The 27,873-nt window shown below is 40.3% G+C and overlaps 2 protein-coding genes across 9 annotated transcripts in view; both read left to right on the forward strand.

Annotated features, from left to right (window-relative positions):
• The window catches only part of SYTL2 (synaptotagmin-like 2), a 91,318-nt gene extending 88,448 nt beyond the window's left edge, over positions 1-2,870 (forward strand). For 5 of the 8 annotated variants that reach the window (XM_006864965.1, XM_006864963.1, XM_006864968.1 and 2 more), the window contains 2 exons: positions 1,265-1,470; positions 2,550-2,870. In XM_006864965.1, the coding sequence (XP_006865027.1) occupies positions 1,265-1,470; positions 2,550-2,695 (352 nt within the window). In that variant the 3' untranslated portion in view covers positions 2,696-2,870. The remainder of the gene's footprint in view (positions 1-1,264; positions 1,471-2,549) is intronic. The other 3 variants (XM_006864964.1, XM_006864966.1, XM_006864962.1) reach the window with 1 other exon arrangement.
• Positions 2,871-10,400: 7,530 nt separating this feature from the next.
• CCDC89 (coiled-coil domain containing 89) lies at positions 10,401-11,531 on the forward strand. The gene has a single exon (XM_006864970.1). It carries the CDS (start codon positions 10,401-10,403, stop codon positions 11,529-11,531), a length of 1,131 nt encoding a protein of 376 aa, XP_006865032.1.
• The last annotated feature ends 16,342 nt before the right edge of the window (positions 11,532-27,873 follow it).

Below are 27,873 nucleotides of genomic sequence, written 5' to 3' on the forward strand. Positions count from 1 at the left end.
CAGGGAGAATTTTTCCTCCCGAATTTTATTCCCTCTACTTTGTGGTCCATTTGCAAAGGACCTTGACTTTAGCTTACAAACAACTGGCAAATGATTTGCTAAACAAACCCCTACTGAGTGTTAGCTTCTAAGAGCTTAAGACAGTTGGATTTTTAAAGGCATTTTTTTTCCTGTTATACATATAAAGTGCCTGGCATATAGTAAAATAAATAGTAACTAATAGAAGTGAGTGCCCTTAGGTCCCGCTGACTATTTTTATCTATATATATTCTACCACCAGACGATAAGTTGTAGCTATATTAGTATATGGAGTCCTGGTGTGGCTCTGTGGGTTACTGTGTAGACTGCAAAGCCAGTTTGAACTAAAAGGTCAGTGATTCAAACTCACCAGCCTCTCCTTGGAAACCCTATACAGGGTCGCTATGGGTTGAAACTGACTTGACAACACTTAACAACAACAACAGCATAGAAATATATATAAAATGTTCTTTGTGGTTTTCCCTCTACATAGATGTCAGCTGGGATGATTTTCAGCTCATGTCAGTCTGTTGTTTTGAGATTACTCTCAGACTTTCTTACTTTTATGAGAGGCATGCTAGATTAATGTTCGTTCATTTGTCAAAAATGAAACATAAGTGATTTTTTTAAATATCCTATAATTTATTCCAAAGTCAAATCTAATGGATTGGAGAGGTATCTCTTCTTGTTTCAGTTCTGTACAATACTAACTCCTTAGGCAATCACAAAGCATCAAGGGTAGACTGTACTTCCAAATTTTAAAACAGTCTTCAAGCAGTTGATACTGTCTACTAAATATACTGGAGTTCTGGTGTGGTGCTGTGGAATAAGCTCTGGACCACAAGGCCTATTTGAACCCAAAGGTCAGCGGTTCAAACTCTCCACTTGCTCCTTAGAAACCCTATATAGGGTCTCTACAAGACAAGTCAACTTGATGGCAGTTACCCACAACAACAACATTAAATGGACTTATTAAATGCAGGCACTGAATTCAGTGTTTTGCATGTTAATTAATTCTGTTGTCAACTTTTTGGAGTAGCATCACCATCTCATTTGATAGATAAGGAAGGTGAGTGTGTGAGAGATGATTAGCAGTCAGGATTCAAACCAAGACTGGCCAGTTCTATTCCCAGAGTGTTCCCAGCAGGATGTTCCCACACTGGCTCCAAACTCTTTGCTCCCCTTACTAGCTGTGTCAGTACCACTGAAAGCATACAGGCTCTCACAACAGTGCCTCTCTTTGTAGTACCATCCTTCCAGATACGAGTAGGAAAAGTCGCCAAAAGACCAGAGCTGTAGGGAAAACTACCAGCCCTGTCTTCAACCACACCATGGTGTATGATGGGTTCAGGCCTGAAGACCTTACTGAAGCTTGTGTTGAACTTACCGTCTGGGACCATTACAAATTAACCAACCAGTTTTTGGGAGGTCTTCGGATTGGCTTTGGGACAGGTAATATTTGTTAATTCTTCATGAATCAAATTTTCTGGAGATGCTAGTTATTTGTTTGTTGCTCTGCTTCTTTGTAATGAATATAGATATCCTATTTCTGTTAAATGTTAGTAAAATGAGTAAGTAAAGGAATGTTGGATTTGTACCAAGGATTTTTGAAATGAAAATTGTTAACAAAGTGCGATGTCTGTCCACACAGAGTGTATATTGTTGTGGGAGGAAAGAGGAGCGCAATCAACTTTACTCACTCCTAAAAGCAATCAACTTTACTCACTCCCTCACCCCTAAAATGAATTATGACATGTCAAAGCTAAAATTGTACTTTGAATGATAATTTATGGAGCACTGTGTTCTGAGGACTCCTGGGGATGCAGAAGTTAAAGAGCTTGACTGCTAACCAAAAGGTTGGTGGTTCGAACCCACCAGCTGCTCTGTGGGAGAAAGACATTTTCTATGTCTACTCTTTATGGAAATATGTCTATTTCCATAAAGAGTCCAGCCTTGGAAACCCTATGAGCAGTTCTACTCTGTCCTATAAGTTGCTATGATTTGGAATCAACTCTATGGCAATGGGTTGGGCTTGGTGGATTATGTTCTAAGCACTGTACGAGGTGTGCCTTATTTAATCCTCACAACTACGTTATGAGATAATTACAGATGAATGTTATCAGTTTTTTTTTTTACAGAGAGGAACTAATGTTCCAAAAAGTTAAGTAATAGCGTTAGTAAGTGGCAGGGCCAAGATTAGAACCTGAGTTTGTAAAATACTAAAGCCTTCATCACACTTCTTTAGAGATCATGTAGTGCCACCTCCAAGTCAATGCAGAACTCCTCATTCTCCTATGGCTCTGATGGATCTTCATCTAGCCTTTCCATTGATGTGGAGATGTGGAACTATGCCCAATATTGATAGTCCCCAGTATTAGACATTTTAAATGGTTTTAAAGTTCTTTCTTATACTGAATCCCAGATTGCTCTCCTACTGATATTTAAAGTGCCTAGTTGCCGTCCATTGGAAATTTATGCTCCCCGCCCCACGAAGCTATTTCTTTCTAAATGCTGAAATTTTCTTTTCACAGGTAAAAGCTATGGTACTGAAGTAGACTGGATGGACTCAACTTCAGAAGAAGTTGCTCTTTGGGAGAAGATGGTAGAGTCCCCCAATACTTGGATTGAAGCCACGCTGCCCCTCAGGATGTTGCTCATTGCCAAGATTTCCAAATGAGCCCCAAGTCCACTGGCTCTTCCACTGAAAACATCCAAACAGGTGGAATCTGATCTTGAAATTTGGTTATGTGGACAGAGACTCTCATTTTCTATCTACTAGAGAATATAGTATAGCATGTTAAAATCAACCCGCATGTATTTTGTTTGGTTACGAGGCCCATGGAATAAATACAGGCAGTCCTCAGATAATGAACAAGTTCTGTTTCTAAGTTTGTATTCAAGTTAAACTTGTATGTAAATTGAAACATTTAGATAGGGTATTTATCTATGTCAGTCAAATGTTTGGCTTAGTATTAAATAGTGTACCTTTCTATGCATAAAAAAATTAAAGAAACACTTCCAGATACAGTAAAACATCTTTAACATAATAATACAGAAATGATCATAATGGTTCAATGCACATCACAAAGTAGCTTCCCTTTGTTATTATGAACCGTTATAGGTACCTCAGATTTTCAATATCATAGGCTTTATGGGGGTTGGTTTGTAACTGGGGTGTAAGTCAGTAGGACGTTCATAAGCTGGGTACTATTGCCTGTAGAGACAAATTTAAATGTACCTCACTTGTGATACCAACATTAAAGATGTGTGATCCAGTTAGGAAAATCTAATTGTTTCTGTTGCTAAAAAATATTAAATGTGAGGTATTATTAACAAGCAAAATTTCCTAATTTGTCGTCATGTGTTTCACAACACAACCGTGTGCTACAATGAGAAGAGCCTGCCAGTAGCCATTGAAAGTAATTCTTGCAGGAGTTGTAAATAAGTAGATTGTGGAAAAGCGTGACAGAAGTTAGGCTTAAGGGTAAAAAAAGGACAGAACATGAGTGATTATAAAGAATGTGGCCTTGCAAAATTTATCTGCTCTGTAATATTTATTGAGACAATAAATCCTATGTTAAGATTATGAGACTTATTTTCTGCATGTATTTTTTACTTGGAAAACTGCTTTCCCTTTTCCCACGTGTTAAAACAGTCACAGAATTGCTATGGTGCCACCTACTGGCCACAGAGGGAATTCGGTTCTTGGCTTAATTCTACCTAAAATAGGTCCCAAGTCTGTGTTTTATAATAGAGTATGTTTTAAAAACACACACACACAACAAACTTAGATATGGTTGTTTTTCTTAAAACTTTATTATATGAAAGCAGCGTAAGAGTAGTCACAGTCACGTTTTACCCCAAAGTTTTAGAGTGTAAATTGCTAAATTATACTGTACTTCTTATGTATGTATAATTTTCATTAAACATTTTATAAAAAACTTTTAGTGTGAATAAATTATTATTTGACTTAAATTGTAAAATTAGCCTGACTTCTTATTTTTGATAAAAATACGTTATGTTTATTGTTGTTAAGTGCTGTTAAGTCAGTTCCTACTCATAGTAACCCTGTATGGGGTTTCTGAGGAGCAGCTGGTGAGTTTGAACTGTTGATCTCGTAGTTCAACACGACTTGGAGGTCCAGTGCTTTTCCTAAAGCACCACATTCCTTATCAAGGCTAGAGAAATTCCTCTGGACTAATATTTCTTGATACCCTCTTTACTGTAATTCTGGGCATCATGTCTCCTTAAAGGAAAGCTTTGACTTTGTTGCTAAAAGTATAATTTTGATTTTTTTGGAAAACCTATGAAAAAAGGTAATGTGAAAGGTTTTCCATGGAGATTTTTGAGGCTATTTGATTCTGTAAAACTTCATTCCCCTTAGGTCCTAACTAGTTTGCATTTATTCAAATAAGCACTGATTTAATGTAGGTTAAGGAGAACCTGGCTAGTGGGGGGAGGGAGCATGGATCTTACAAGAAACATCTAATAAATGCCATGGAAAACATTACCTTCTCCCCTCAGATGCTAGAGTCCCATACCCACTTGGTAGTATCAGGCATGAATCAAGAACAACCCTTACCCTGGTTTCTAAAGCGTTTAGTCTGTGTCTGTTTCCATTTTCTGCTTTGACCTCAGGAAAGGACAAGATCAACTGAGTGGAGGCCCATCTCCAAGGTCATGCTGGAGCACTGTAGGAGAAACATGAACCCAACCCCAGCTTGTGTCAGGTAACAGCAGTACGAGCTACTTTCTCAGCGGTTCTGTCTTTTATCTACTCAACCACCTCACAGTGTCTTGTCAATTCTGAAACATTCAGATTGGTGTGGTATCTTTAACATAGGGTCAAGGTTGCCTGTCTCCTTCTACCCCCAGATCCCTCCCTTCAAAACAGTAGACACTAGAGCCACCCCACTGCATCTACAGTGCTAAGAAAAGTTGTCCAGAGTTCTTCCCAAGTACTCTAATTCTTTGTAAAGCAAGCTTCTTCAGAAAGTCCATTTTTTGTCGCATTTTTTGCTGAAAAATAAAATTCAAATTGTAAATTTAATCTAATCCAGCTACAGAAGGAAGGCTTGATGTGACCTCCACACATTAGAAAATGTAGACATCCTGAATTCGCTAGTGAACTTAGATTGATAGGTTTTGAGCCAGTGGGACTTTTAGGCAAAGGCCCTGCTAAAACTTAAAGGCATATTTTCTTGAAGTGGAGGCATATCCGTGAACTGCATGTGTTAGGACACTCTTTCAGTCACTAATGGTAGATTTCTATTTTAGTTACCTGATGCTGCTATAGTAGAAATACCACAAGTGGATAGCTTTAACAACCAGAAACTTAGAGTCTCACAATTCAGGAAACTACAAGTCCAAGTTCAGAGTGCTGGATTTTGGGAAGGCACTGGCGAAAGGTCTTTGGCTCCTTTCAGCATCTGTAGCCCCAGTATTCCTTGGAGATTGCCATACATCTTGGCATCAATCTTCCCTTGGATGTAGGAGCTTTACAGTACAGGGGTTCCAGGTCCAAAGGATACACTCTACTCCTGGTTCTTCTATCCTGGTGGTAGTGGCTCCCTTCTCTGCTCAAGTTTCTCTCCTTTAATCTCTTGTAAGAGAAAAGGTTTTAAGTGCCACACCCTTGGAAATCTCTCATAAATTGGATCAGGATGGTGGAGGGATTAAGGGTATATCCCACCCTTAATCCTCTTACTGGTTTATCACATCAAATCATATTATAGGGGACAGCTACATCTCAACGGCCAAACCCAGTCAAGTTGATGCAAAACCTTAACTGTCACAGCACCCAACTAGAAATACACCAAAAGGGGTTTTATTGGGAATATACTGGCCTATCACAGAATTGAATAAGTACTGCAGGAACCTAGATTACTTTGGGGACTCAGGTTGGAGCCAGGAACTCAGATGCTGTCTCATTCATTAAGTTTCTCATCTTCCTCATGGAGTAGAAAATAACACCATAGGCATCTCTAGCATTATAACCTCTCAACTAAAGCATTCTTCTTTCATACATTCAGCTTGACAAATTCATGAGGAAAATGGCAGGCTTTGGTCATATCACTCCTTGTGCCATCCACTGTGGCCTGGAGTAGATGGGGTAAGATCTTTTGAGTGACCCATTCTGGATTATAAGGAGCTCTGGTAGCGTAGTGGTTACGAATTGGGCTGCTAATCTCACAGTCAGTGGTTCGAAACTACCAGCTGTTCCGCGAGAGAAAGATGAGACTTTCTGCTCCCGTAAAGCTTTACAGCCTCAGTACAGTACAGGGTCACTATGAGTCAGAACCGACTCCACTACACATCACCACCACCACCACCAATCTGGAATATGTTCCCATTTCTGTGGCCAGGAAGAGGTGGTCTATCATCAGAAGAACTGGACATTTTTTAGACATGAACATTGGAGAAATCAAGAGCTGGGCAGCTGTTCCACTTACGTCAAATGAAAAAAATTCAAAACTCCATTATTTGAATAATGAAATATTTTTAAGAGCCACTACTGATTCTTCCAGAGAAACATACACATCCCATCCATCATAACTTCTTCAGCTTCTGAATAGGTGGTGAGATCTTGAGAGATCTCCAAGCATGGCTTGCTCACATGACCTAGGCGTCCATCAAAAGCATGACGATGGTTAGCCATGACCAACTTCTTCCACAGAGACTCAGTACCCTTTGTCTCAGCTATGTTTACCAGGATGCTTGGATTTTTTTGCCCATCCCTGACATCTGTACTCACCATCCAAGTAAAAAGCCTCCTGATCATCCTTCTTCTGTGCGCTCATTCCCATTTGGCTCTGGGATTGCTCTCTCATCCTTTCTTCTGTCCCCATTCCCTGTCAGGCTTATTCACTCATTCGACTACACCTACTCAACAGCACTTAACAACAGCAACAATGCTCCTCACTTACTGACTATCATGTATTACACATTCTGCATTTACAATAACAATAAAAAAATAAAATTGGACTATCTTGCACATTAATGACATCTGCCTGGCAGTAATGAATGCCGAAGTGGGAGATGAGAGTAGCGCTGACTGTAATGGTTTCAGTCATGTGTCAACTTGGCTGGGCCGTGATTCTCAGTGGTTTAGCAGTTGAACCTCTGACCTTGCCAGTTCAAACCGACCTCATAGGTCCAGTGCTTATCCTACAGCACCACACCAGAATAATAAAAGGCTTTACAGAGGAGGTGAGTCTTACCTGAGTATTAAAAGATTAGCAAATTGTTAACAAGGGACACACTGGGAAAAGGCATTTCAGGTGATGGGAACATTCACAGAGAGTGTCAGAGGGCTGGTGAGTTGGAGAAATTTCAATAGTTGAGTTTAGCTAAGAAGTAAAATGCCAGGTAGGCCCACAGAGGGGAGATACTTAGAAGTCATGTATGTTTTTAAATTATACATAACTTTAGACTTCTCTGACGTCAAATTGATTCAAGTTTTTCCTTTCTGATCTCATACATAATTTTAAGCTAAGAAAGTTCTCCTTGGCCCAGAGATTTGATGCTAACATTTTTTTTTTTTCCTAGTATTCATCTAGAGATTTTTATTGTAAATTGAATGTAGGTTTGTAGAGCAGGTCATAAGTTCTACATTCAACACACTATACACCTGGTGTCATTTCAGTGATTGCAATCCCCTTAATGTTATGTCATTTATGCACTTCCTCCCTGGGATTCTTGTTTTCATTCCACCCTCCTTCCCAACCTTTCTGAACTTTGTCCTTAGGGAAGTGCTGCCCTTTGGATCTTGAATTATTGACTACTCCATGGTGAGCATGCCTTCCTAGTGTTGTTGCCCCCACCCCATTATAGCTATTGCTTGGGTCAAAATTGACCCATGAGAGTGAATTCTGTTCAGGCCTGAAGAATGACCAAGGGTCATAGTCTCAGGGTTCCACCAGTCTCTATATGACCAGAAAAGTGGTCCTTTTCTATGATTTTCAGTTTTGTTCCATATTTTCTCCCACTTTATCTAGAAGCTTTAATATGATCTTTCTTAGAGCAGTTTGTAGTGTAGCCAGGTACCATCTCATTCTTCTGGTCTCAGGGTCATGGAGACTGATATTCACATGGTTCATTAGGCCATGAGATTAATTGTTTCCAAGCATCTTCTGTTTTTATCACTCTTCTTTTTTCCAGACAGGGAGAGACCAATAGTTGCAACTTAGATGGCCACTCATGTGCTTTTAAGATCCCAGTCATTATTGGCCAAAATAGGATGTAGAACATTGCCTTTGTGTATTATATAATGCCAGTTGGCCATGTTATCCCCCAAGATTATAGTCCTGAGCCTCCAGAGGCAGCAAGCCATTCCCTCAAGGAGTCTGCTACTATCTAAGAAGTATTCATAACTTTGCCTTTGCTTACCACATTTGTGGATATGTTTGCAGTAAAGGTACACATATCCATGTACAAATATTCTTTGTCAGACTTGTATATATTTGTGGATATACTCCCATGCTCCTTCCCACACCCATTCAGCCTGCGTGTCTATCCATGTGTCTACCCAGAGATCACCATTATTGCATATAACAATTATTGCATATAACAATATTTAACTCTATTGTTTTTTGCTATTTCTCTGTCTTTCCATACCTTCATCATTCTTCTGCCAACCCCTCTCTTATTACATATTACCTACTCCTTCACCCAAGTCAGCACACATATCTACCCTCTAGACAGTGAATTTACCACCTTCCCTCCCACTTCAGGCAACCATCAAAGAATGTTTCTTTTAGCGTGAAGACCTTTTCTTGACTATAATAATGGTCTCATACAGTATTTGTCCTTTTGCGTCTAATTTCAGCATAATATCTTCTAGGCTCACCCATGTCATGATGTTTCTCAGATTTATCATTTTGCTGTGTGTATTTTTTTGTGTGTGTATTGTTGTTGTTAAGTACTGTTGAGTCGGTTCCTATTCATAACGACCTTGTGTAGGGTTTCCAAGGAGTAGATGGTGAGCTTGAACCAGTGACCTTGTGGTTCAAACGATTTTGCAGTCCAGAGCATTAATCCACAGCGCCATACCAGGACTCTGTGTGTGTGTGTGTGTGTGTGTGTGTGTGTGTGTGTGTGGTGTTGCTGATTTCTTTGTTCCACATAATTTTCTCTACTGAGTTCATTTTGTTTGTAGGTTTTCTTATCATTTTCTTCATATGTTGTTGTTTTAATGTTTTCGAAATCTTCATGTTTCTCTTTTTTTATTTTGATGAGGTTTATTAATGTTCTTTGAGACTACCTTGTAATTTATTGATTTCTCCCCCAGTTTAAAATAGTCTGTTCTATCTTGAATCAATATTGTTCATTAAGCCTCTTTGTGGTGGTGTTGTGGTTGTGTGCCATGGAGCTGGTTACGACTCACAGCAACCCTGCATAGGGTTTCCGAGACAAAATTTTTACAGAAGCAGAAAGCCTCATATCTCTCCCATAGAGTGACTGGTAGATTTGAACTACTGACTTTCCAATTAACAGCCCATCTCGTTATCCACAGCACTACCGACCTCTTTATAGTGTAGCCTTATTTTACTAATGGATAACAGCAGGAATTGCCAAATATCTAACAGACTATTTATTACCAGATGGGGACCATACTAGGGGAAACCAAGAATGTTTCACTGATTTGTTTTAATATTTCAATATCAAAATTGAGTGTGCCAGATTAGAGTGATACATCTATTTACAAGTCAAGGAATGCCAAGGATTCCCACAAGCCACCAGAAGTAGGAAGAGGCGAAAGAAATCTTCCCTTAGAGCTTTCAGAGAGAGCATGTCCCTCCTAATAACTTGTCAAACCTCTAGCTGTGAGATTGAATTTCTGACTAAACTGTGTGAAACACTATAGGTGCAGACTCACAGCCATTTAGGGTCCTGGCTTTCAGTGTACCGTGGCTACTTTGTATTCATTCATTACACATTTCTCAAGAGCCAACTGTGTTTCCACAAACAGTAATTTATACTTGACAACAGAGAGAGGGAGAGAAAGGAAGAATATGTCGCTACCAGGTTGATTTGTTTGTTACTACCAGAGATTAGCTAGAGTCCAGTTTCTTCCCTTGAAGCTGGCCAGAAATGTGAGTGGGGTTAGCCTCTGTCTACATTATAGCCCAGACATTCGGCTATGAACTGAGAGCTGTGATTGATTAGAAAGCCAAGCACAGCCTGACCAGATTAGCTCTGGGCTCACCCAAGTCTCCCTGTTATTACTTCACAACATTCTGAAGACCTGCCCACCAATCACAAGGCTCCTTACCGGAAAAAAACCAACTGCTGGCAAGTGCCAGGAGTCCCTAGCAACTCCCTGCAGCTTTTGAAACCTGAGGGGGGAAACACTGTGTGGTCAGCCGTTAGTGGACTAGTGGATGAGAGTGACTGTGCATCAGGAAGCGCAGGTTCTCAAGATGGACACACCTCTCCAGTCCACTGAAGAACCCTTAGATAAGGAAGAGAACAAACTGCAAAACCAGGATGAGGAGTTGGAGTTTAAGGAACTGGACGGTCTGAAGGAAGCCTTGTCAAACCTTCGGGGACTGTCTGAGGAAGAGAAGAGTGAGAAGGCAATGCTTCGTTCCCGTCTGGAAGAGCAGTCCCAGCTCATCTGCATCCTGAAGAGGAGATCAGATGAGGCCTTGGAGCGCTGCCAGATCCTGGAGTTACTCAATACAGAGCTGGAGGAGAAGCGGATGGAGGAAGCAGAGAAGCTGAAGGCCCAGGATGAGCAGGCCCGGAAGCTGGAGGAACGCTTTATGACTCTGGCAGCCAACCACGAGTTGATGATCCGCTTCAAAAATGAACATAAGCAGCAGAATGTCAAGTTGAGGGAGGAGAATGAGAAGTTGAGACTGGAAAACGACAACCTCTTCAGTCAAGCTTTAAAAGACCAGGAGGCCAAAGTATTGCAGCTCACCACCCAAAGCGAGATCCTCACTAAGGAGCTGGAGACCTTGAAACAGAGTTGTCTTCAGGATGCCAGGCAGGCACAGGCCCGAGAGAAGGAGCTGCTCGAGCTGCAGAGCCAGCAAGCCTGCGTCCACACCAAGGAGACAAACCAACTGCGCAGCCAGCTGCACAGCCTCAAGCAGCAGCACCAGCAGGCCGTGGAACAGATGGCAAAGGCTGAGGCAGTACATAGCCACTTGAATCAAGAGTTGCAGACCAAGCTGCAGCTCGTCACCCGTGAGAAAGAGGAGCTGCTGCAGCTATCCATGGAAAGGGGCAAGGTACTTCAGAACAAACAGGCTGAGATCCGCCAGCTTGAGGAGAAGCTGGAGACAACAGATATGGCCAGAAGGCATGCTTTAGAGCGGTTTGAGCTAGAGGCAGTGGCTGTGGACAGCAACTTGAGAGTCCGGGAGCTTCAACGCAAGGTGGATGGGATCCAGGAGGCTTATGATGAACTCAGGCTGCAGTCTGAAGCATTTAAAAAGCATAGCCTGGATCTTTTAAGCAAGGAGAGAGAACTCAATGCTAAACTTCGCCATCTCTTTCCATAAGGAAGTTCTCCTTCCTCTAGCCTTTGATTTGGAATGCAAATATTTGTGCCTTAGCCTTATAGCAAGAGTAAAAATTATATTCCATTTATTCTAATTTGAAGCACAAAAGAAACTTAAAGAAAAGCGACTTTACTATGAGATTGTTGTTGTTACTTTTGTTAAGATTAACACAAATGTTCAGTTCTACCACCTAGAATACACAAGATTTATGAGAGTCCTTCTGTGCCTTTGAAATCTTTTTAAATTTTCTGTCAGTAGCTTCCTGGCCCCATAGTTTGTTTATTCTCAGCCTCAAATATCTTCAGCTAGTCTAAGATTTTAAATGAGTGACTTCTGTGATTTAAGTGAATCTTAAATGCACAATGAGATGAAACAAATCAACAGCACAATTAACCTTTGAAGATGGGTAGGCTCTTGTCAGTGAGCTTGTCCAGTGAAGTAGTTAACGGTGTAATAATAACCTGGGTGCCTTCCTGAAATGTGTCTGCTTTTGCAACTGGCTGAGCAATTGCTTGCTTCAGCTGCTGTAGAGCAGTATCTATTTTATTTTATTCTCCAGGTTGGAACTTTATAAAAGTCATTCTCTATAAATATTCAAATAAATGAAATTAGTCAATTTAAATTTTTCCTTCAAGCTTAGATCACATTTCATTTTCCTAGTTTTCTCTTTTAATAAAGGCAGGGTTTAAATGAGCAATCCTGCAAATATCTGAAATTCCATTTACTATTATATAATTGGGGGTAACAAGTGATAGCAGGCTGGGTATGACCCAACTGGCAACTCATACTTTCTGTTTTTTTAAATTTTTTTTGCAAGTAATTTTTTTTTTCCTTTTAGAAAAATAACCTAGATTGATATATGTATATTTACAATATTTTTGTAGGAATAACTAAATATGTAGTTGTAAAAACAAGTATTTATATTTATTTATGTAAAGTTCTAAAAGAGGTAGTTATAAGAGTATACTTTATACTATCTTATTTCTCTCTTTTTAGTTATTGATGTAAAGACATTACTATGACTCCCTCTCAAAATAGATTGTAATTTAAGATTTTCCTCATTTATTTGGTGCCAAGAGTGCCCAAAGTTACATAACTATTTAAATTTTTAAAAAATATTACTTGTTGCTTTTTACTTAAATAATTTCCAAGCAAGTATAATTTAACTTCAGTCAATTTTTAAAACTATTTCTTCACACGTCTATTAAAATTACAGTATTAAAATTGAATGTTTCTGATCAAACTAGAAACCACAGAGAGGACTGTTTATTTCCTCTTACAGATTACCAAGAATCAAAGTATAGGAGCTAATTCAACCATGGCTGCCCTTTATTGAGTCCATTATTATTTATCTTTGTGCTGAAACACTTCAGATGGCTTGTTTTTTTTAAAAAAAAATACTTAAGTCTGTTTGAGAAGGTATAATAGTCATTCCTATTTTAAGGAAAAGAAAACAGGTTCAGTCATTTACTCAAGTTCATTTAGGCACTGGGGAAACAGGGATTCTAATGACTACATGGCACTCAAAGATTTATGAACTCTGGTGTGGCACTGTAGAATAAGCACAGGACTGCTTACTAAAAGGTTAGCTGCTCCTCGAAAACCCTATACAGGGTTGCTACAAGTTGGAACCGACTCGATGGCACAAAGCAACAATAACACTGGGTGCCAGGTGCTGGGCTAGGGACTGAGAATAAGCAGGGATATGTATGTTTTCTGCCCTGGAAAAGCCTCCTCACAGTCTAGAATAGGAGTAAAAACAATTAACAAGACTGTGGTGCTATGAGATCTTGGGGAAAAGAAGCAACAGTATCTAACTCTCCCTGAGGATAAGGTTTGGGATGATGGGGAAGACTGCTAAGGGTGACTTACGAGAGAAACTGAGAAAAGCGCAGACTATTTGGGGAAATCAAATAGTTGGGGCAAGGTGCAGAGAGGCATGGCTACACATAAAGCTGGAAAGGTAGGGCTTGAAAGCCATGCCTTGCATTTGCAGAAGGTCAAGAACTCAAATAGCAGACATGGTCTTCTTCTGATCTAGGTTGTCTCTGTGGGGGGAGATTGTGCATGCCTGTCAAAATCACCCCGCCTTCCTGCCCCAACAGTTGCTAGGTGGTTGCAGGGAAGAGGCACCTGAGCAGAAACCTGAAGGTCCTAGAAGCAGTCTGTGGGTGAAAGGGGCAGGGAATACTGGAGTCCCAGGTATAAGTATGTGGTTCAGAATAGGACTTGGGCCAGGAATTCCTTGCTTGGTGAAGGGTGGAGGGCACATAATATCATTAGAGGAATGTGTGAGTTAGGGGTGACACTGTCAGAGAAAGTGATGCGAAAGGTGTATAAAATTTTTGTGTAGTATTTCAGCAGAAATTTATTTTTCATAAAAATATCCCTGTAATAGCAAAAACAGTTTTTGTAAGCCTAGCTTACATGTATCAGTATACCTACAAGACTAACACTCTCTGCTGATTTACTTTTATGAACCAAATGGAGTTCTGGTGTGGCGCTATAGGATAAGCACTTGACTGCTGACCGCAAGGTGATTCAAATCCACCAGTCATTCCTCAGAAACTTCATACAAGGTCACTATGAGTTGAATCCAACTCAGCAGCACTTACCAGTAACAACAATGTGCTCTCGTCAGAGTTGTGGTTATTACCCAATTACAATGAAGCTTCAAATGAAATGCATGCTGCTGTTTTCATTGTGTCTGGTGTTTTTATAGTCACTGATGTTGCCAAAATTTATGGTGTTTCAGCAACAATATTATAGTAAATAGTAATCGTGAACCTTTATCAACTTTTTTTGGAGTCCTGGTGTGGTGCTATAGTGCTTACTGGACTACTAACTAAAAAGTTGGCACTTCAAACCCACCAGCCACTCCTTGGAAAATCTATACAGGATCATTATGAGTTGGAACCAATTTGATGACACACAACACTAACATCAACTTTTCTGAGAAATGAAGTGGTAAAGGAAAAGAAGGAGAAAAATCAAAAAGGCTCCCCCTCAGTTACTAATACGTAATCATGTAATTTAATGTGGAAAGATTTTACAAAGCAGTTTTGTTGGTAGTAATTATATAAGCTAAGAACTACTATATATAAGCATTATACAACTATATCACAGTTATTCTATGACTGAAGTTGATAATACGCATCACTAAGGATTCTGTATGGTTGGGATATAAAAAGGTCTGTGGGAGAAAGGAAGTACACCAAGAGTCCCTAAAACACTGTCCCCTGAAATACTGGTGCAAGAGATAGAGCTCAGTTGCCTGGGTCCAAAGCTATGTTTAATTTGTATTTGCTTGAGTTATATAAAATTGCTGTTATATAGGTCATAAATGGACAGGGGCAATTTCATAAAGTGCTTTCTTCTGAAAAATTTTTGAGTGATGAGGATAGAAGTTTAAAGACTGATTGAGGAAAAAAAGCCCACAACATAGACCAAGAAGTAAGAGGAATGTGCACCAGCCATATGTCAGCTAATTTTTGTTTCACTGTTAGTTTTTCAAGAGAGGTGCAGTATTTTTAATCTCTTTTACAGATGAAAAGAGTGAGTCAGAGAGAGACAGTGACTTGCCTAGTGGCATGGAGATTTGGAGTCGCATGGGTGAGATTTGAACCCACTCCTCTCTGGCAGGGTGGGATTCCTGGGTATGCAATCTGTGCACTTGGGTTGATGCTCTGCTGTTGTTGTCTTGAAATTCTATACAAGTTTTCACGAGGCCATTCATATTTATATTTTGTGCAAAACCATAAACTTTTGTTGTTGAGTTGTTTCTGACTCATGGTGAACCCATGAGTTACAAAATAGAACTTTTCCATAGGGTTTTCTTGCCTGCCATGTTTTTCTTCCTGGAGTTACTGGTTGAACCACCAACCTTTAGTAGTCAATTGTAAACCATTTGCAACATCTAGGGAATCATTCAATTTATACAGTTCTCAAATTATATAGCTGGTCTGATTTCCAGCTCTCAAACTCATGCTTTCTCCCATCACACAAACTACCACAAAATGATGGGTTTTTTAGAACTGTTTTATTGTGAATTGTTGTATGTTGCCTACCCTGTCACCTATGTTAACCCTCTAGACCATGAATCACTTTCCCTAACTGCTCCCTCACCCTGTAACCATCATAGATTGCTTCTTTTATCAAAAAAGCCTTTTCTTAAATTTTTACATTGATATTATACAGTAATTGTTTCTATACAGTAATTGGTCTTATACAGTAATTTCATTCAGAATAATGTCCTCCAGCTTCATTCATGTTGTGAGGTGTTTCACAGATTCATCGTCATTCTTTGTTTCTTAGTATTCCACTGTATATATGTACCAGTGTTTGTTTAACTATTGCATTTATTTTGTCTGTTTGTTCTTGTAGTGTTTTCCTGAATTCTTATAAAGTTTTTTTCTGTGTTCTCCTTGCTTTTTTCAATCTGTCTGTCAATCCTTTGAAGGTACCTAAATATCATTCTTTTGAATTCTTTTTCAGTTAGTTTCGTGACAGTTTCTTCCTCAGAAATGTTTTCTGACTGCATCTTGGTCATTCATTTGAGCCAGTCTCTCTTGTTTCTTCATGTGAGGTAAAATTGTCTGTTGTCTCCTGGGCATTTAATTGATGACTGCGTGTTGATGTGTTCTTAGGCTCTCATTAACTGTCTCCTATGGGTGTATTTAGAGAATGGAAGCATATACACCATTCTTGTTCACCATTTGTGCACCTCAGTTTAGTGTGAATTTGGCTGATGTTGGCTGCTGTCTATTGTTGATCAGGTGGTATAGGAACTAGTATTGGCTCTAGCCCTGTGGGTGGAGTTGTAGAGGGTATGGTTGTGGTTGGGCTATATGTACAAGATTGTTGTCGCCTGTCAGTGGGAGAAAGACAACCCTTCCTACACACACACACAAGAATACAAGATAGACTAGATAAACAAGGGCCCAACAATGGAAAGAGAAACAAGAAACAAAAACAGGCAGCAACCAGAAAAAAACCAATATAACTATCAAGATGAAAGAGTAATAGAGAAATGGAGCTACAGAAGAGAAAATAAAAGGAAAAAATAAAATTAAAACACCCGTATCTGGGAGAGAAAAAGTGAAACAAGAAAGGGAGTGGAAAATTAATAAAAATCAAAAGGGAAAAAGATAGTGGGGGTGGGGTGGGAAAAAGGGAGAAAAGAAGACAAAACAAAAATGGGGATTGAAAGAATAAAAATTCAAGGGAATAAAAAGTGAAGAATAAGCAGGAAAAATAATTAACAAAAATAATGAAACAACAACAACAACAAAAAAACAACAACAGTGTAGCTGTTAGACCTGAACAGGAAAAACTCTGGAGGACTCCTGCAACCCACAGAGTTCACAAGGTAGATGTGGGATGGATATGACATCAGAGTTCCTGGCTCTAAATGAAGTTCCTATCTGCCTCAGTATTATCTATGTTCAGTACACTCAATCTAGATGTTATTCTTGTAGGTCCCTAATGGAGCTGGTTTCAGTGTCTGTGATGACCACAGGGCCGTTGGGGGCAGGGCAGCTAGCTAAATACTGATCTGGTGGGTCTGCAGGTTCTATAAGTCTGGGGCTGGCCCTACCTCACAATGGCATGGTTCCCAACCATGTGGCTCTGAACTTCCAGAAATCTGTGGAATCTGTGGGATCTGTGCTGGGAATGGATGAGAGTGGGAGCTGGACACACCTCTGGTCACCAGGGAAGCATGGGAAAAAAGAAGGAGTTACACCTTTCCTTCACCTGTGTGAATCTGCCCAGCCAGGCCACCTTCTGCTGCCAAATCTACTCACAAACGTCACTGTGTGTCTGGCAGGCCATTCATCAGTCAACCTCCCTCACCTTCCCTGCTCAGCTTCTCCTCCCAGTAAGCACTCAATCCACATCTCTGTCCTTTTCTCTGAAGCTCACGGTTCCAGGATTTTCATCAGTGTCTGCTTCATTTGGTCTCTCCTATCTTTCTTTTAGAGGGTCTGTGTCGTGCTCTGCATCTTGCTGGAAGTCCAGAGACATTGCGTTTTCTCTGTACTGCACAGCACTTGTATTCCACTCTCTCAGTGTTTATCTTGTATTTAAGCTGTGACCCAGAGCCACATTAGGGCATCAATAGTCAGGTTAGCTAGCGTGGGGTGCTGATACAGGTGATGGTTGTCACTACAACAAACTGTCAAAATGGAAACTAGTCCTCCAAACTACTGATCTTAAGGAGAAAATTAGAAATCAAATCAATAGCAAAAAGTACATGACACGCAAACACAAAAACAAAGCAGACCTAGTGAATTTTTCTGCAGTAACCACAGCTGTTGTTGTTGCTGTTGTTACGTGCCATCAAATCAGTTCTGACCCACAGCGATCCTATATAGGGTTTCTGAAGAGGGCTGGTGAGTTTGACCCAGACCTTTCAGTTCAAAGCAGCCTTGCAGTCCCGTGCATTATTCCATAGTGCCACACCAGTAGCCCCTAAAGTGAAAATCAGCATAATGGACATTCTAAAACCAAATAATCTGTAATTAGGAGTCCTGGTGTGGCACTTTCAGATAAGCACTGCACTGCTAACCACAAGGATGATAGTTCAAAGCCACTCCTTGGAATCCCTATACATGGTTGCTATGAGTCAGCAATGATTCGACAGCACTTCACAAGTGCTGGTTAGGACTCCTACTGTGGTTCTATTGGATAAGCACTGGACTGCTAACCACAAGATCAGAGGCTCAAAACCTACCAGCTGCTCCTCAGAAACCCTATACAGGATTGCTATGAGTCGGGAACCTACTCAACAGCACTTATCAACAACTGCTGTTTAGCTGATGTTGTTGGTAGTTGTTATGTGCCGTGGAGTCAGTCCTGACTCATAGCGACCCTGTACAGGGTTTCCGAGGCTGCAAATCTTTACTGGAGCGGAAAGCCTCCTCTTTCTCCCACAGAACAGCTGGTAGTTTTGAACTGCTGTCCCTGAGGTTCGCAGCCCGATTCGTAACCACTACACTGCTCTGGTCTTTGAGTCGCTTAAATTATCGACTCTTCAGTGAGGCTTTAAAGAACTTGTATGATTAAAACATTCTGAAGGAGAAGCTTGAAAAAAGAACAAGAGCTACAGAAAAAGGGAGCTTTGTGATTGATGTTTTCAGCTAATGGAAATGAATTAGGGTTAATTTGATTTTAGTAAACAGTATACTAACAGAAAACCTATTTTGTTGTTTCCATTATATGAAAATGAAAGATATTTAAAGGACATTGTTTGATGAAGTACTTGCCCAGGTGCCTGCTATGAAGTGTCAAGGGGACTTCTAAAAATTCATGGAAAAATTCCATAATCTCGTCATTCTATTTTTCCACAAACTTTTTCAATCCGCCTCTTAGATGTGGCTGAGTCAGGACAGGGATTCTTCTTTGCTTCCAACTATGGCAAGACCAGGAAAACTGGATGGACACATTTAAGATACCAATTCTTGGCACACATTTTTTTTTTTTTTTTTTTTTAATGAGGGCCGTGACTCTGTTTTCTCAAAATTCCTCCAACAGATTCATCTTCCAATCTCACTGACTATAATTGGGCCATGGGCAAATACCTCAATCAAATAGCTTGAAGCTATTCCTGTTTAATGTTCTAATCTTCTCTAATTTGTATAAGTTTAAAACAATCTTCCTTTTCATGTTTAATCATATTCATGACAGCATTTTCATAACAGAAAAAGATTAGAAATCGTCTATGTACCATTAAAAAGAAACTAGGTAAATCAGACTTTCCCTCTTGGAAGTGTTTCCCCTATCAGCAGGTGGCTAATTGAAGGTCATATTGGGGCTCTTCCTTCCACCAGACACCCTAGTTGTGAGTGACTTCTAGAGGTTCCTCTGCAAACCTTTACTCCTCCCTCTACCCCTAAATCTGTCCTTGATTGAAGGGGCTTTTGTCTTATTTTCATTTTTTCTTTCCCATCTCCTTAATCTGTTTGTTTACAAAGATGTTGCTGGGTAGAAGAGCAGAGATGGGATCTGTCTGCCCACCTTGCCTTGGGGGACAGGAGACCAGTTACAATGCTGTGTTTCCTGGCCAGTGTCCAGAGGATGTATAAAATGGCAGAAGCCGATTGGCAACTTCAGCCTTAACCTCTGCCTCTCCCTCTGCCCCACCATCCCTGCACTGTTCCTGGTGTTGGTCAGTCTTTTTCTAAGCTGTCCCCTTGTGTGTGTCTGAGGCATGTCTAGGTGGGACCCTCTACCCTGTCTGCATGCCTCTGACTATCTCACTGTGCTGGAGCCTCAGTAATATTTGGAGCCATCTGACAGCTCCTACTGTGAAATGAATAAATAAGGAATTAGTTCAATAAATGCTGGGCCCTACACATGCTGGAATATGATGCAACTGTAAGCAAAGGAAAGAGAGAGTTCTTTCTGTACTGATAAAGAAGTATCTCTAGTTTGTTTTTTAGTGCTGCCGAGTCGGTTCCAACTCATAGTGACCTTGTTTAGGGTTTCCGAGAAGTGTGTGATGGTTTTGAACCAGCAATCTTGTGGTTAGCAGTCCAGTGCTTTTCCTACAGAGCCACACAAGACCTCCAGTCTCCAGCATATATGTGGAGAAAGAAAAAGGGGTACAGAAAGATATATGTCGTATATGCTGCCATTTTTGTAAGATACAGGAGGGAGAAATAAGAAAACATTCCTATTTATTCCCATCTGCACAAACAAACATTGAAAGGAAAATAAATACTAATAAAAGTGGTTGTTGCTGGGGTTATTAGAGAGGGCGTGGGGAGTGAATGGTAAAGGCTAGGAATGGGGAATGGGGGTGGAAACCACATATGCCATTATATATTTTTGACTTTTGAATCATGTGAATATATCACCTATTCAAAAAGATAAATAAAGCTAAAAACAGAACGAGAAGAATCTTCATATTTTGACAGTTTGACTTCCCAGTAAGCCCTATTTCCTTGTAAATAAGTGATGTGATTATAAAAACTTGCAGATTTTTCTGGCTACAAGAACTGGGTAGACATGATATATTTTAGTTAGAGCCAAATATGATGTGACAGATCTGGGTCAGGCATTCAGCTGGCAGCTGCTGCATTCACCCATGTTCAACAACATACAGCTAATGACAACATCCTTTTTGACCCTAAATAGTGTCTCCTGATTAGTATTTCTCTCCTAAATATAAAGATGGAATGTGCTAGCTTTTGTCATGTCTTTTCAAACGTATCTGGTATGAGACTTCAATTTTACATTTTAAAAAGACTGTTTTCTCATATAGTTAAGTTTTTAGGCTTTAGGTGGTGAATTTTTTTTTTTTTTTTCTCTAAAAAGACAAATGATGGTAGAAGTAAGGACATGCCAAGTCATTCTGATCTCTCTGAATCTTAAATTATTGACTCATTGCTTAATATACTGCATTAATTTGACAAGTGTATATTGAGAGCCTAGCATTGATCAGGCATCATGTTAAAAGCACTGGGATACAAAGTAAGCAGGAAGAAAAATACACCTTATCCTCATTAAATTTACATCCTAGTTCCTGGAAAAATGCTGACAGGTAGGATGAAATGGCAAAGCCCCCTAGCCTACTGTAGGAGAAGCTAGGGAAAGCTCTTTCTAGAAGTGTTATTTAAGTTAAAGCCTACAGAATATGTAAATGGCACTGCAGAATAAGCACTGGACTGCTAACTGAAAAGTTTGAGCTTCAAATTTACCAGCCGCTCCTTGGAAACCCTATATGGGGTCAGTATGAGTCAGAGTCAAGCGGACATCATTTAGCAACTTATCAATGAGGCAAACAGAAAGGACTCAGAAGCACTCACTGCTCCACCTGTGTCCTGATAAGAAAACCGGTTTCCCAACAGCAACACCACCAACTGCAGAAGAAGCAGTTGGAGCAGACACTAATAGAAAGACTCTCTGGCCAGATTAATCCTATTATGCTTTGAGTGTGTGTTAAGTACTGTCAAATCAGTCCCGACTCATAGCGATCCTGTATGGGGTTTCCAAGGAGCGGCTGGTGAGTTTGAACCGCCAACCTTGAGGTCCAGTGCTTTACCCCACAGCACCACACCAGCACCACACCAAGACTCCCTATTATGTTTGTTGTGTGTGTTGTTATGTGCCGTGGAGTCCGTTCCGGCTCATAGCGACCCCGTACATGTTTTCCGAGGTTGTAAATCCTTACGGGAGCAGAAAGCCTCCTCTTTCTCCAGTGGAACAGCTGGTAGTTTCAAACTGTTGACCTTGCGGTTCGCAGCCCGATTCGCAACCACTACGCTACCAGAGCTCCTTCCCTATTATGTTTACATCCATGTTTATCTCAGTTCCTATCAGAAGTCTGAGTTTGCTAATCTGGCTACAGCTTCTCTCCGCCTACTACCCTTGCTCCAATCCTTTTTTCTATGCTCTTTGGAAATCCACATATATGATCAGCAAACTAGACATGTAGGGTTGGTATAGTGAGTAAGAGAGCATGTTGGTATCACACTGACTCAAGTCCGATTCTCTCTGGGATCTCACACAAGTTACTGATCTTTCTGTGGCTCACTTTCTCATCAATATGAACATGGAGTCTTAGTGTGGTGCCATAGGATAAGCACTCAACTGTAAGGTTGGTTTGAGCAGGTGATTCAAACCCACCAGCCATTTCTTGGAAACCCTATTCAGGGTCAATATGAGTCAGAATCGACTCTACAGCACTTAACAGTTTAACAACAATGAATACTTAAAATTATATCCTTTTCATGGTGTTATTTTAAATGAGACAGCATCTGTAAGTCAATTCCCTGCTAATGTGGTGAGGATGGTGAATGAGAGAGATGACCAGGACATGGCATGGATTTGACTTTGGTGTAACCATACAGAAGAAAGAATTATCAAAGAGATTTCAGAAAACAGTATTTTAATGGACTATCCTTAATGTAATATATTTCAAGAATAAATAGAACTGCAAAGAAATCTTAGTAAATTTTATTTGTTAACATTGTCAGTTACGATACTGGCAATGTCTTAAAATTATTTTATGTATTGAGGTAAAGTCAAAAGTAAATTATATTAATGCTGCTAGGAACAAAATTTTCAGTGTATAAATGCAGCTAGCTACTAAAAAGTTAAAATTGCTTAGTGCTAAATATGGACTCCTGGTGTGACACTATAGATCAGCAATGGACTGCAATCCACAAAGTTGGTAGTTCAAATACACCAGCTGCTCCTCGGAAACCCTATACAGGGTCACTATGAGTCAGAGCCAACTTGATGGCACTTAACAACAACAACAAATATAAATTGGAAGCACTGTGGCTCCAAACAATAAGCATCGAACTGCAAACCACAAAATCTGCTCCCAGTGAATGAGTTGGAACCAACTTGATGGCACTCAACAACAACACTATTGTGGCATTGTGATTCTAAAACAAGAAATAAAAGACCTTATAATAAAATACGCATACTGATGAAGATAGGGATGAAATGACACGATGTCTAGATTTTATGTTAAAATACTTCAGCAAAAAAGATGGGGATAAAGCAAGTCTGACAAATATTATACTTGTTAAATCTGGATGTACATAGAGATTCATTATACAATTCTCTACCTTTATGAAAGAGCTCTGGTAGCGTAGTGGTTCCGAATCCGGCTGAGAATCTCAGAGTCAGCAGTTCGAAACTACCAGCTGTTCCGCAGGAGAAAGATGAGGCTTTCTGCTCCCGTAAAGATTTACAGCCTTGGAAACCCTGTACAAGGTCTCTATGAGTCGGAACCGACTCCATGGCACATAACAACTACAACAATGTGAGTAATTAGAATTTCTCCATATTTAAAGATAGAAAAAGGCTGGGTCATTTGAAAGAGAGGGGAGGAAAGGTAGTTTGTCGGCCATGGGAAGCAAGAACACCTTAGCCATCTTATATGCCTAAAGTGCTCGAAAGACAAAACAAGTGCAGTGGAAGGGAAGTCCTTGTTATAACAACTTGAAAACCTCTGCTCCTACCCTTCCAAATCCTCAAACTCAATTTTCTGTACCTGCTCTCACTTCTTCTTCCAAAGAATATTTCTCAACTTCAGAGTGAGCTACTCTAAGGCTTGATTAGTTGGTGGACATACTAGTGATTTATTACTATTTTAGTTGGTTACAAATGTTGAGCCTTTAAAAATAAACAGATTCCACATCAGTCCATAATACGATAGCTCTTATTCATTTGTACTCAGAAATACTTTCCTAAGAAGGAAACAAATAGAAATACACTTGCACAGTAGGAATTACATATAATCCATGCAAATATATAGTGCTTGTAAGCATAATCCAAAAGTGCCCCAGATAGTATGTATGAATCCCTTAACTCTTTGTTTTCTCCCAGTCCAGTCCCATCATGGCCTCACTCTCTACCCTTTCCAGATTATACTTCATTGATGAAGTGGCAAACTGCATTCAAATGAGGATGCTTGCCTCTGCAGCATACGAAGGGGCTTCAAAGAATTTGTGATAGAGTGCTGTGGGTAAATGCACTACACTGCAAAGTTGTTCTGAATCACAAGGTCGGTGGTTCAAGCTCACCAGTCGCTCCTCAGGAACACTATACAAGGTTGCTGTGGGTCAGAACCAACTCGATGGCGTTTAACAACAACAAAAAGTTTGTGTGACGATTCCATTAGCTTTTAATTCCATTTTCCACAAATTTTATATTTGTCCTTCTGCTGCCTTCACTGAGCAATACCACAACCCTGATTCAACTGCATTCCCTACCATGTCTGTTCAAATTCTTTGCTATGGAAAATCCAATACATTTATGGATTGGTGGTGGAGTATCATAATACAGTCATGATCTTTGTGGAGGATCTGATTGACATTCATCATTTATTTTAATCCCCCTTTTAATGTGACTTCCTGTATTGCAGAAGCTGAAAAGTTGAAGCAAAAGGAATGAAAAGGCAAACTCTATTTTCCAGATTGTTTTGAATTTACATTTAGAAGGTACAAATGGTTCAGGAGCCCTTTTCTCTTTGCCTTGGCCACTGTTGCTACTCAACATTTTCTTGGAGACATTCAGTTTTTTTTGCAACAGCCTTCTAATGTCCAGTCACTAGTGTTATGAACTGTGGTAGCCGGGCCCCAAGATAGCTCCCAGTAATCCCTACCTCCATGTATTCACATTCTTATTTATTGCTCTTGTGTAATCAATAAAATGTGGCGGAAGTGAAGGTATGTGGCTTCTGAGACATAAAATATATTGCTGCTTCTTCCATGGTCTCTTGGATCACTCACTCTAGGGGAACAGTTACCATGCCCTTCATGGAGGGGAAATTGAGTGCCCCTGCCCCTGGGATCTATTTATTAGTCGATGGAGTGAGTCACTATAGAAGTGGATCCTCTATCACTCACTAATCAAGTCTTCAGATAACCAGAGCCCAAGCAGACATCTGACTAAACATTATGAGATTTTCAGGACCCAACCTGCCTCATTAAGCCACTCACAAATTGCTGGCCAACAGAAACTGTCAGAGATAATATTTATTGTTATTTCAAGCCATTGAGTTTTGGGTAATTTGTTAGGTAGATATAGATAGTTAAGACATGGGGTTGAGAGTTTGAGCAGTAGCAGTAATTTTCTGATTCCTACATCACAATTAAAGCAGAGTATTCTTGAAGTCAACATTCCAGCTTTCTATTTTTACCACTTCTCCCAGTTGGGGCAGAGGTACACACAAAAGCATGTTTCTGAACCTAATAAAAATATTCACCTTAAATCAATAGGTAGACACTAGAGACATTCCTTTAAAGTAAGGAATTAGACAAGAAAGTTGGCTATCAACATATTATATATCAGTCTGAAAGTGCTATTTCATTACTGTATCAATTCATCTCTTTGGGGGGGTCCTCTTTTTTCTTTTTTTTTGCTGACCCTCCACTTTACCAAGCATAATGATCTTTTCCATGGAATGGTCTCTCCTTGTAACATGTCTGAAGTATGAGAGACCAAGTCTTGCCATCCTGGCATCTAAGGAGCATTCTGGTTGTACTTCCAACACAGATATATTCTTCTGGTAGTCCATGTGTGATGCCTTGAATGTACTAGATATGGCTTTTCTATCCAAAGTCTTCTTAATTCCCACCAAGTGATTGTGTGGAGCCATGCAAATAAGATATACAGGACACTAAGGTTGGGATTGGTTAGTTTTGACCTCCAGCTAGTTTTAAAAGAAACTACAAGAAAGAACAGCATGAGTGACAGGCAAAATCCCTACCTAGACGAGCAGCGACTGCAGAGGCGGTGGCATGGAGAGACGGAGCAGTTCTGGGTTCAAGGCCTATGAATGGAGTAAAACTGAGTGCCTATGGGAAGGAGACTGGCTTGAAGAATGTGCCCTTTGGGGAATCACAGACTGGCTAAAAGAACTTTGTAACACGTGTTCCAGCAGAGCAGATGCCAAAGTACCACATGGCTGAGAGGCTGAAAACAAGAGTGAGGCCTGCAATATGGCAGACAAGAGGCATTCCTGATTAGAGGACTATGGTGTCCTGAAATAGTTTTGATCCTGAATTGTACCCTGCTCACTTTCCTAATAGACCCCATAATCGTGACTATTGTTACGAGTTCTGCGTGGCTACTACAATAGATTATCAAACCCGAATGTGAAGCAGAGAGTGCTGTGGAAGGAATGGTTAGTGTCAGAATAGGATAAAGAAGGTTGTAGGGTGGATACATGTCTGACCTCTGCTCCATAGAAATTGGCTTTGGGATTATTTTGAGTTTGTTTTCCCCCATTGTGAAGCCAGGGGAAGTCAGACATGGTCTCTACATGATTTTTGCACCATGGTAATTTTAATATTCTCCACCATAATTCAAATGCATTGATTCCCCTTTGGTCTTCTTTATTCATTGTGCAACTTTCACATGTATATGAGGTGATTACAATACCCTGGCTTGGGTCAAGCACACCTTAGTCCTCTAAGTGACATATTTGATCTTGAACACTTTGAAGAGGTCTTGTGCAGCATATTTGCCTAACACAATACATTCTTTGATTTCTTGACTGCTGCTTCCATGAGTGTTGATTGTGGATCCAAGTTAAATGACATCTTTGACAACTTCAATCTTTTCTCTATTTAAACGATATTATTTATTGGTCCGGTTGTGAGGATTTTTGTTTTCTTTACGTTGAGGTGCAATTCATACTTAAAGTTTGTAGTCTTTAATCATCATCAGTAAGTACTTCAAGTCCTCTTCACTTTGAGCAAGCAAAGTCTTCTGCTTATCAGTGGTTAATGAGACTTCCTCCAATTCTGGTGCCATGTTCTTCTTCATATAATCCAGTTTCTCAAATTATTTGCTCAGTATACAGATTGAATAAGTATGGTGAAAGAAAACAACCCTGAGGCACAGCCTTTCTTATTTAAGACCATTCAGTATCCCAACTGGACAGCACCCTAACAACATTAACATGATTGACGGAACCATGTTTCCTCACCCTTTACTGAGATCAGCTGTCGTTAGGTTATTAGCTGGTCTCTGGCCTGGTGGACTTCTCCATGCTGGAATTTAAAAATAATCAAAGCGTTTCAACTGCTCAGGAATTTCCAAAGGTTTAAAATTGTTTTCTCAGGAAACAAAGACAAAGACTATTTACTTTTTGGTGAAATTAGATTCTTTGCACAAAGTAAACTTTAAAGGAGTTTATGTTTAGCATATATTTGACCACAAACAAGGTTTGTGACTGTGTTAATCTGGGTCTCAGTTTCCTGGCACTGCTGATGATAATTCATATATTTGTTGTTGTTAAGTGCTTTCGAGTCGATTCCGACCCATAGCGACCCTGTGTAGGGTTTCCCAGGAGCAGCTGGTGAGCTTGAACCGCCGACTTTGCAGTTCAAACGGCTTTGCATCTGGCGCATTAACCCACAGCGCCACACCAGATAATTCATATATTTAGTATTCTAAGTGAAAGTGGTATTACTGGAAGTGAAATGTGGATTGCAGAGGGTTAACAGGTCCTTTTCAGATTAGTTTTTTTCTCTCTCTCTCTTTTCCTTTTTGCTGTTGTTTCTATGACATCACTGGAGCTCTGGCAATAGGCCTGCTCCAAATCAGCCTGAACTCTCGCGATACCAGCCTGGTGGCGCGCGAAACGCAGTAGGAGGGGCTGGGCGAAAACGATTGACTTCCGGCCAGGCCGTTGTCTTGGTGGCGCGGTCGAGTCATCGCTGGGCCTTGCAGCTACGCTCTCCCATCCTTACCCCCCGCCTTAGCGCGGGGGGTCGACAGGCCGAGTGAAGCAGGAGGGCGCTTGGACTTTCCCCTTCATTTCATTGCAACCTGCACCCCAGCTCTCCACGCTGGGGCCTGGGGGCCCTGGGGC

The sequence above is a fragment of the Chrysochloris asiatica genome, unplaced genomic scaffold (genome assembly GCF_000296735.1).
Source record: "Chrysochloris asiatica unplaced genomic scaffold, ChrAsi1.0 scaffold00074, whole genome shotgun sequence".
In the NCBI taxonomy this organism is placed as follows: Eukaryota; Metazoa; Chordata; class Mammalia; order Afrosoricida; family Chrysochloridae; genus Chrysochloris; species Chrysochloris asiatica.

What these genes read in the sequence shown, in the direction of transcription:
- CCDC89 (XM_006864970.1), top strand. Translation starts at nt 10,401, where the DNA reads ATGAGAGTGACTGTGCATCAGGAAGCGCAGGTTCTCAAGATGGACACA.